Source organism: Berghia stephanieae, chromosome 4 (assembly GCF_034508935.2).
Source record: "Berghia stephanieae isolate SIO BIC M18660-M18661 chromosome 4, UCSD_Bste_1.3, whole genome shotgun sequence".
Lineage (NCBI taxonomy): Eukaryota > Metazoa > Mollusca > Gastropoda > Nudibranchia > Aeolidiidae > Berghia > Berghia stephanieae.
This window is the reverse complement of record NC_088363.1, coordinates 78348995-78360095: the sequence shown is the minus strand read 5'-3', so window position 1 is coordinate 78360095 and position 11101 is coordinate 78348995. Positions and strand designations below refer to the sequence as shown.

The window sequence follows — 11101 nt, the reverse complement described above, 5'->3', positions numbered from 1 at the left end:
TTAGTTTAAAGAATTTTGAGAGGCATCATTATCATTACCGGCAAATCTTCTGTAATTAGTTGCTCGCCCCCTCCTATCATTATTGCGTGGTTTGTCACAGTCTCTGATAAGGTGATTCGGACTATTGCAGTTATAGCATCTTCTATTATCTCTTCTTTCAACTTCTGCAACCAATCTATTAGGTGCTCTTCCTTGTTGATTATCCTGATTATTATTTCTGAACCAACCATTTCTTTTAGTCCTAACGTGACTCGTATCCATCGGCTCAACATGTCTATTTTCTACTCCACCCTGACGACCTACTCTCAGTTGAAATCTCTTCTCAACATTTTGATCCTTCATGGCAATAGTTATACATTCAGCTAAGGTTCGCGGTTCTTCCCTAATGATTCTATATTTAGTTCTCTGGCTTAACAACCCATCTGTAAAGTACATTATCAGCTGTTTTTCAAAGATTTGCCTAGCCTCTGGTTGTCTAGTGTCGGCTTGTCTGTATGCATCGGCTGCCAGTCCATATAATCTTTCAGCAAAAATACTGATAGGCTCACCTAACTTTTGTTTGACTGTACGTAAAAGAACATGGGCGTGTTCACTATCGGTGACCTGTGCAAAATTGGCCGTTACCTCACTCTGCAATTCCTCAAATGTAATTTGTGGATTAGCCTCCTTTCTTCTATGCAAAAAGTCACTAACAGGTCCTCTCGCTGTTAACATCATTACCCTTATCTTCTTTCCATCATCTAACTCATTCAACGTAGCATACTTAGAAATTGAGCGCATCCATTCCTTAAATTTATTCGGATCCCCATAGAAAGGTTCAATAAGAGAACCAATTGCACTGTTGGCAATTGCATTAGAAAGTGCATCCATTGTATGCATGAGTCCCACTACCGCATTTTGGTCCGCCATTCTTATTTATTTGTTTTGTTCTTAAATCTTTTGTTAACTATTATTATTGTTATTATTATTATTCACCCTCAATGGCAGTAACAATTCTGTATATATTTATATTAAAATAAAAACTTAATTTAAAAAATGATTATCGCATATTAATTTTTAAAATATCCCCAAACCTGATTCTCCTAGAAGTCAGAATTTCACAATGAAATCTCACACAAGATCCTGGAAAGTCACGGCACCAAATTAACTTTATATTAGACTGTTAATCTACATATATTAGTTTTGTTTATTGTGATCGTATAGTTTTATTACTTAGTTGTGTTGGAATTAAAAAAAATTCACTCTCGAAAAAAAACAGATTCTTGAAATCTTGTATGTTTATTTACTTTCTTAAAAATTTAATCAAACGTTCTACATTTTAATATTTTATGGCCATCATCCTAACCTTAACCCAATGAACTTCATCTTCTTTATCTTAGTTCTTTAGTCTTTAAATTAGATTTCATAGTTCCTTAGTTCTTAATGTTATTTAGCTCGGCAATTTAAGTTACCTTAAGTTCGGATTGTCCCTGAATGCCATGGCTAGATCGCAGAGTCAACACAACTGACTGGCCGTCCGTTGTTACTCTTCCCCTTGTTCTCCTTTCTCTCTTATCTACCCCTTCTTTTATAACAAACAGCAGTGATTATACGTGACTTGACATGTCAACTATAATCATGAGAGTATCAATCTTAACAACTTCCCTTGTCATTTCATCCTGGTGACATCAGGTTAAGTTAGTACATTACAAGTGCCTGGCTCAGGTTAAGTTGGTACATTACAAGATAGTGCCTGGTAGGATCGCTACGCTAATATTTCATAAAGTCGTAACCCATCTGGTCATTAAGTACATCAAGTAAAGGATAAGATGTAAGTCCAACCTTCTTATATTCCTCCCTCACCTAAAGTAAATTTTTTCAAAATATTTCAGTATACATTATTAACATCCCATCACCTTGATTCATTGGTATTAATATCTTTCCCCAATTAAGGTAAGAAAATTCAAAATGTAACATCTTAATCTTATCATCACATGCATTTCTCAATGTAAAACTTAGTGAAAAATAATTACATTCAATATTTTATCCATAAATCGACAATCCATAAGATAATGTTTATCTATGTATAGTTGTCAGAATACATTTTATCATGTAGTACCATGATATTAATAAGCTTGCAAATACACATCATTGATCATATTATGATCAATTACTGGAGTCTATACTATAACCCTCTGCAGTCAATCTAGAGATCAATTGTCTCATTAGACCTTGAATAATCAATTAACACATATATTGTATGCTTCATCAACGTACGGTTTTTAAAAAAAATAATTACAATCTTAAATTATATAAGTCCTTGTTCAAGTCTGTAAACACAGCTCTGCCAAGTCATCTTCCTCAGCATCCCAGATATGCACATTTCACAGCCAGACATTCTCAGGAACCAGCGTGAGCATGGATATCTCACCAAACAGACATCTAGGGCGACAGCGTGAGCCTGGACATCTCACCAAACAGACATCGAGTGCGACAGCGTGAGCCTGGACATCTCACCAAACAGACATCGAGTGCGACAGCGTGAGCCTGGACATCTCACCAAACAGACATCGAGTGCGACAGCGTGAGCCTGGACATCTCACCAAACAGACATCGAGTGCGACAGCGTGAGCCTGGACATCTCACCAAACAGACATCGAGTGCGACAGCGTGAGCCTGGACATCTCACCAAACAGACATCGAGTGCGACAGCGTGAGCCTGGACATCTCACCAAACAGACATCGAGTGCGACAGCGTGAGCATGGCTGGACATCTCACCAAACAGACATCGAAGGCGACAGCGTGAGCCTGGACATCTCACCAAACAGACATTGAAGGTGACAGCGTGAGCATGGACATCTCGCCAAACAGACATCTAGTGCGACAGCGTGAGCATGGACATCTCACCAACAGACATCGAAGGTGACAGCGTGAGCATGGACATCTCACCGACTTTTTAATTCGTTGGGGGAATTGGACCATCTCAGTATGTGAATTCAATACGGTGTGGACCAGTGGCTCCTGACTAAGTCACTCACCGAAAGGTACTACCACTCCCTTATTGGTTTTTGACTCTTTGATTAAACCACGACCTAACCTCCGAGCTTTAAAAATTTTATTTTATTATTATTATTATATTTTATTTTATTTAATTATTTATCTAATTATTGTTCAATTTCCTTATTCGTTTCCTTATTCAATGAATTATTTTTTTTAATTGGATCTAAATTCTGGATTTTTAACATTAGCATTTATTTATATATTTTAAATTATTTATTCGTTCATAATGGTTGGGTAGATTGCCTTTAATGGGTCTCTTTCCAGTTCCTTCCGTTCAACCACATTGTTTCCTCCCGACTTCAATGGATATTCTTCAGGTTCAGGCTTAGCTACCTGACCAATTTTTATCCAACTTGGTGCCCACTGCTTTAATTGATTCTTATACTTTAACCCAAGATAAACCAAAATAACTAGTATTACTCCTAATGTTACCAGTCCCAATATTTCTAACCACGTCCAGTTACTGCCATCTAACGATCCCAACGGTTTTAAAGAGTGAAGTTGTTTTATCATATCATCAATATGTATTTCCTTAATATTTTCTAGATTACTTACATTCCAAGTGTGATTAAAAGAGGGTACTGCCTTGTATAAAGGTTGCCATAATTGAAATGTTTGTTTGGAAAATTCCTTAGAAAAATCTTCTACTTCAGTCTGAATTTTTTGCATTGAATTAATGTTGTAATGAGCTGGAATGGTAATGAACTCATTATTGGCCATACAGCCTTAATTTAATCTTAACAAATCCAAAGGAGGTTGCAAAGCTACAGACTTCAGTCCAAATTGCCCCTTGTCACTGGTTTCACAAACTAAACTGAATGTCAATTGTTTTACTGTTGACACCGCCCATCTTCCTTCTGATACAAATTTATAAGGACCGCTTCCAACGACAAAGCCATACCAACTCTTAGATTAAATATCAACAAAAATAATTAAATTTTTAAATGAGTTAAAATCTTAACATTCATTATACAATTAAATCTTATTACAAAAGAATTAGGTTTTAAAATACATGTACGCATTCCTATAGAGCAATTTCCTTGATTCATTGTGCTCTAACCGCATAATGTAAATATACAATTATCAATCGGGTTGCGTCACTCTTGATTGGGAAATTACCCACAACTTTTTATAACTTGTGCGCTCGGACATCTTAATTGCCCTACCCTTATCTTGGAGTCTTAATCTTACAGTAGATACTTACAGCGCCGCAGCAATGGCACTAAGTATTGACTTGATTTTGTCTTTGTTTTCATTTTGATTATCTCTTTCATTTTGACGTTTACAATTATGTCTATTATTGCTCTTGGCAACGTGATTAATTTCCATGGGTTCAGGATCAATTTCCTCTGAACTACTCTTATCCGCTTCATACGATGTAGTTCTAGCAAACTTTTGCCTTTCAAACACAGCGTTTCTTCTTCTATAGTGTCATCACTAGTTTTAATCTTTCTTTGTCTGTGTTCTATACTATCTCTCACTTCGTTTGGATCCTCTTCCGATAATGACTCATCTTCTGACCTAATTTCAAGTTCATATTCATTTGGATCATAATTAATAGTTTCGTCACTATCACTGTCTTCAGCAAGGTTGTCTACTAGTTGAGATTCCGACTCACTATCACTAGTGTTTACTGGTGATTCAGCATATTGAGTCTTTCTTAACCTCTTCCCTTTTTCTTTAGGAACCTCCCACTCTAAATTCGCTAACCTAAGTGAATTTGCATGAGCTTTTACTAATCTACCACAATAAATTCTTAATTATAAACGATACCGGCCCGTTTTTCTTTAAAATAACATAATGAGTTTGCCAATTTCTTTCAAATTTATTACTTCTTGTATAATTTTTATAATATACGCAATCTCCCACTTCCAATTCTTCTTTAAGTCTTGCTTCTGTTTTTTCATTTTGCTTACGCCTGGCTTCTCTTGTATTTTTAAGAACAGACATAAAAGCCTTATGCTGTTTTTCTAACATGGTTTCATAATAATCTGAACTGTAATTTTTCCTTCTTACAGCTAGTAAATTATCTAAAGGCAACATGGGAAGTCGTAAAAATACATTGAAAAAGATAGATGATTTACTTGTTTTAGATACGCTGGTGCGCATTGCAAATAGTACTTGGTTTAAATGTAAATCCCATGAATCTGGATCATCCTTAATTTTCTTTGACATAATATCATTTAACGTCCTATGGCTTCTTTCTACTTTGCTATTTGCTTCTGGGTGGTAATACGAAGTGGTGATATGTTTAATGTTTAAATATTTTAGAACCTTCTCAAATTTTTCAGAAGTCATTTCCTTTCCATTATCAGTGACAAATTGCTCGCAACAAGAATATCTGGTAACAAATTCTTCTAAAAATAAATTTATTATAGTTTCTGATGACTTATCTGGTATAGCAAAGCCTTCTATCCAGCCGGAAAATGCGCAAACAAATGAAACAATATACTTATTGCCCGAAATAGTTAAAGGTAATGGTCCTGCAACGTCACAGTGCACTACTTGAAAAGGGTAGCTAGGTAACGTAGCATTCACTAAGGGTGCTTTCTGAATTTGGAAATTTCTTTCTTTACATTTAACACACTTATCAATATAAACATTTAATTCCTTATACAAATTTTTCCAATAATATTTTTGTTTAATAGCACTGAATGTTTTATCTAAACCCATATGTCCATTGTCATCATGATATTGGACAATTACTTCATGTCTAAATTTCTTCGGTATAAACAAACGTAACACTGGGTCATCATCAATTTGTGATACGTAATATAGTATTCCTTCCACAATCATGAATCTCTTATGTAAGGACTTATCTGCAATTTTATTATTTAATTTATCCTTTATGTCTTTAATTTCATCATCTTGGTCTTGTTCAGCTTTGATATTAATATCATCTATTGTCGGTTGTTCTACATCTCTCTGTAATTCTAATTCTATTAACTCATTTCCTGCATTCATAGGTGTTGGATCTATTCTGTTAGTATTTATGGCCGCTATCGGTATTGGAGAATTTTGAATAAAATTTTCATTATCCGAATCAATTTCATCTTCTACTGTTTCGTCTTTTGGAGGACTTCGGGATAACATATCTGCCACTGTATTTTCTTTACCTTTGATATATGAAATAGTGCATTTATAACTATTAATAAACAGTGCCCATTTTTGTATTCTTCTATTTTTCTGTTCGGCAGTAAATAGATATTTCAAAGGGAAATGATCTGTTCTCACCTCAAATTCACTAGCATAAAGATAATAGCGCAACTTTTGTAACGAATAAAATATAGCAAATAATTCTTTTTCAGAGGTCGAATAAGATTTAACTTGACTCGGAGATAACTTGTGACTAAGAAAGTGAATTGGGTTTTGCTGACCATCCTCATCCAACTGAACCAACACACTTCCAATACAATTGTCTGAGCTATCAGTATACAAAATATATGGTTTATTTAAATCAGGATAAAATAATAACGGCACCGTCGTAAGGCTATCCTTTAGATAATCAAAAGCCTTCTTACAATCGTCTGTCCATTTAAATCTACTATACTTTTGTGTTAAATTAACAAGAGGTTCTGATATTTGTGCAAAGTTTGGTATAAATCGGCGATACCATGACACCATACCTATAAATCCTCTTACTTGTCTAACATTCGTGGGTGGCTGTAATGATCTAATGGCTTCTACCTTATCTTGTTTTACTCTAACACCATCCGTGTCCACTACAAATCCTAAATAGTCTATTTGTTTCTTTGCAAACTCACATTTTGTCAATTTTAGTTTTAAATCGTTTTGTCTCAAACGGTTAAACACTAATTGCACTTTATCCAAATGATCTTGTAACGAACCCTTTGTAAATATCAAAATATCATCTATGTATGCCGTTGCGAAATTTTCCATACCCGCTAATAGTTTACTTGCTAATCGCTGAAATGTAGATGGCGCAATTCCAAGTCCAAATGGTAATCTATTATACTGATATTTTCCACAGAATAAAGAAAAACTTAAAATTTCTGATGTTTTTTCATCACAAAACACCTGATTAAACCCAGAGCGTAAATCAGTTAAAGTAAAATAAGTACATCCGTTCAATGAGGCCAACAAATCATCAATGAGCGGCAACGGGAAAGATCTCAATTTTATTCTTTCATTCAATTTCCTAAAGTCTACACAAATGCGTGGCTTAGGGCGAACTCCTGTTGAATCGGGCTTTTTCTCCACTATAACACATGGAAAGTTCCATGGAGAAAATGACGGGCGTATTATATTAGCTTTTAACATTTCATCTATATTTTCTTTAACTGCCGACTGCTGATTTAACGGTACTCTATACGGCCTTAAATTTATTGGTGTCATATCATCTACTTCAATTTCCGCTTTTACTAAATTTGTACCTGTCAGTTCTTCATCACAAAAAGCAAATACATCTTTATTTTTTATTAATAATTCTTCAACTAACGTTTTATTCTCTGGTGCTACTTGTATAAAGCTTTTAAATTCTTCGTCTGAAACACTTGCTGTATTATTTTCTCCTTGTCCTACTGATTTGTCATACTGAACCGAATTTATCACCTTAACCTTTTCTAATGACCCTAATATACATCCTTTTCTCAATTTAATCGTTTTATTTGAACAATTAGTAATTTGTACTGGAAATCTCCACTTATCTGTAAGTGTAATAAGACCCTGACTAATCTCTAGTTCTGGTTGAGATGAAACAAATCCTTGACTTGCTGGTTGTAATTGTAATGTATCACTCTTATCGATATAAGGATTTTGTTTTATACTAGCTTGTACCATATATACTGTTTGTGGTTTCAACACTGTTGTTTTACTTATCCTTGAAATTGACGAAATAAACGCATCATTTTCTAACGAAACATAAGCACCTTTTAACCTTAATTTCCTTAAATCAAAATAAATTCTTGCATCATTCTTTTCTAAAAAATCCCTACCTATTATCAGGTTACGATTCAAATTGCTGGTAACAAAAAATTCGTGGGTGAACTTGATTCCCCCTACCTTTATATCAAGGCTTGCTGTCCCTGCAACTTTCATCTGTGTACCATTTGCTGATTGTAAATTAATGTGTTTTCTTTTTAACTGAGGTTTATATTTTAAATTATCATAAATTCTTTTGTTTATCAATGATACTTCCGCTCCTGTATCTATCAATCCCCTTAATTGTACTGATTGTAATTTTACAATTATACTATTGTACGCATTTCTATGTGTAAACGACATTTCAAGAACACGACTACTGTTTCCTCTCACTGAGTGGACTCCATCATCCAGTGAGTGATTTAGTTTAAAGAATTTTGAGAGGCATCATTATCATTACCGGCAAATCTTCTGTAATTAGTTGCTCGCCCCCTCCTATCATTATTGCGTGGTTTGTCACAGTCTCTGATAAGGTGATTCGGACTATTGCAGTTATAGCATCTTCTATTATCTCTTCTTTCAACTTCTGCAACCAATCTATTAGGTGCTCTTCCTTGTTGATTATCCTGATTATTATTTCTGAACCAACCATTTCTTTTAGTCCTAACGTGACTCGTATCCATCGGCTCAACATGTCTATTTTCTACTCCACCCTGTCGACCTACTCTCAGTTGAAATCTCTTCTCAACATTTTGATCCTTCATGGCAATAGTTATACATTCAGCTAAGGTTCGCGGTTCTTCCCTAATGATTCTATATTTAGTTCTCTGGCTTAACAACCCATCTGTAAAGTACATTATCAGCTGTTTTTCAAAGATTTGCCTAGCCTCTGGTTGTCTAGTGTCGGCTTGTCTGTATGCATCGGCTGCCAGTCCATATAATCTTTCAGCAAAAATACTGATAGGCTCACCTAACTTTTGTTTGACTGTACGTAAAAGAACATGGGCGTGTTCACTATCGGTGACCTGTGCAAAATTGGCCGTTACCTCACTCTGCAATTCCTCAAATGTAATTTGTGGATTAGCCTCCTTTCTTCTATGCAAAAAGTCACTAACAGGTCCTCTCGCTGTTAACATCATTACCCTTATCTTCTTTCCATCATCTAACTCATTCAACGTAGCATACTTAGAAATTGAGCGCATCCATTCCTTAAATTTATTCGGATCCCCATAGAAAGGTTCAATAAGAGAACCAATTGCACTGTTGGCAATTGCATTAGAAAGTGCATCCATTGTATGCATGAGTCCCGCTACCGCATTTTGGTCCGCCATTCTTATTTATTTGTTTTGTTCTTAAATCTTTTGTTAACTATTATTATTGTTATTATTATTATTCACCCTCAATGGCAGTAACAATTCTGTATATATTTATATTAAAATAAAAACTTAATTTAAAAAATGATTATCGCATATTAATTTTTAAAATATCCCCAAACCTGATTCTCCTAGAAGTCAGAATTTCACAATGAAATCTCACACAAGATCCTGGAAAGTCACGGCACCAAATTAACTTTATATTAGACTGTTAATCTACATATATTAGTTTTGTTTATTGTGATCGTATAGTTTTATTACTTAGTTGTGTTGGAATTAAAAAAAATTCACTCAACAAAAAAAACAGATTCTTGAAATCTTGTATGTTTATTTACTTTCTTAAAAATTTAATCAAACGTTCTACATTTTAATATTTTATGGCCATCATCCTAACCTTAACCCAATGAACTTCATCTTCTTTATCTTAGTTCTTTAGTCTTTAAATTAGATTTCATAGTTCCTTAGTTCTTAATGTTATTTAGCTCGGCAATTTAAGTTACCTTAAGTTCGGATTGTCCCTGAATGCCATGGCTAGATCGCAGAGTCAACACAACTGACTGGCCGTCCGTTGTTACTCTTCCCCTTGTTCTCCTTTCTCTCTTATCTACCCCTTCTTTTATAACAAACAGCAGTGATTATACGTGACTTGACATGTCAACTATAATCATGAGAGTATCAATCTTAACAACTTCCCTTGTCATTTCATCCTGGTGACATCAGGTTAAGTTAGTACATTACAAGTGCCTGGCTCAGGTTAAGTTGGTACATTACAAGATAGTGCCTGGTAGGATCGCTACGCTAATATTTCATAAAGTCGTAACCCATCTGGTCATTAAGTACATCAAGTAAAGGATAAGATGTAAGTCCAACCTTCTTATATTCCTCCCTCACCTAAAGTAAATTTTTTCAAAATATTTCAGTATACATTATTAACATCCCATCACCTTGATTCATTGGTATTAATATCTTTCCCCAATTAAGGTAAGAAAATTCAAAATGTAACATCTTAATCTTATCATCACATGCATTTCTCAATGTAAAACTTAGTGAAAAATAATTACATTCAATATTTTATCCATAAATCGACAATCCATAAGATAATGTTTATCTATGTATAGTTGTCAGAATACATTTTATCATGTAGTACCATGATATTAATAAGCTTGCAAATACACATCATTGATCATATTATGATCAATTACTGGAGTCTATACTATAACCCTCTGCAGTCAATCTAGAGATCAATTGTCTCATTAGACCTTGAATAATCAATTAACACATATATTGTATGCTTCATCAACGTACGGTTTTTAAAAAAAATAATTACAATCTTAAATTATATAAGTCCTTGTTCAAGTCTGTAAACACAGCTCTGCCAAGTCATCTTCCTCAGCATCCCAGATATGCACATTTCACAGCCAGACATTCTCAGGAACCAGCGTGAGCATGGATATCTCACCAAACAGACATCTAGGGCGACAGCGTGAGCCTGGACATCTCACCAAACAGACATCGAGTGCGACAGCGTGAGCCTGGACATCTCACCAAACAGACATCGAGTGCGACAGCGTGAGCCTGGACATCTCACCAAACAGACATCGAGTGCGACAGCGTGAGCCTGGACATCTCACCAAACAGACATCGAGTGCGACAGCGTGAGCCTGGACATCTCACCAAACAGACATCGAGTGCGACAGCGTGAGCCTGGACATCTCACCAAACAGACATCGAGTGCGACAGCGTGAGCCTGGACATCTCACCAAACAGACATCGAGTGCGACAGCGTGAGCATGGCTGGACATCTCAC

The 11101-nt window shown here is 35.2% G+C and overlaps 1 protein-coding gene across 1 annotated transcript in view; it reads right to left on the bottom strand.

Moving 5' to 3' along the window:
* Nucleotides 1-1232, bottom strand: part of LOC144971320 (uncharacterized) — a 2193-nt gene extending 961 nt beyond the window's left edge. The window contains exon 1 of the mRNA XM_078911977.1: nucleotides 1-1232. This exon is cut by the window's left edge and continues 281 nt beyond it. Within this exon, the coding sequence (XP_078768103.1) occupies nucleotides 1-909 (909 nt within the window). The 5' untranslated portion in view covers nucleotides 910-1232.
* Between the last annotated feature and the right edge of the window lie 9869 nt (nucleotides 1233-11101).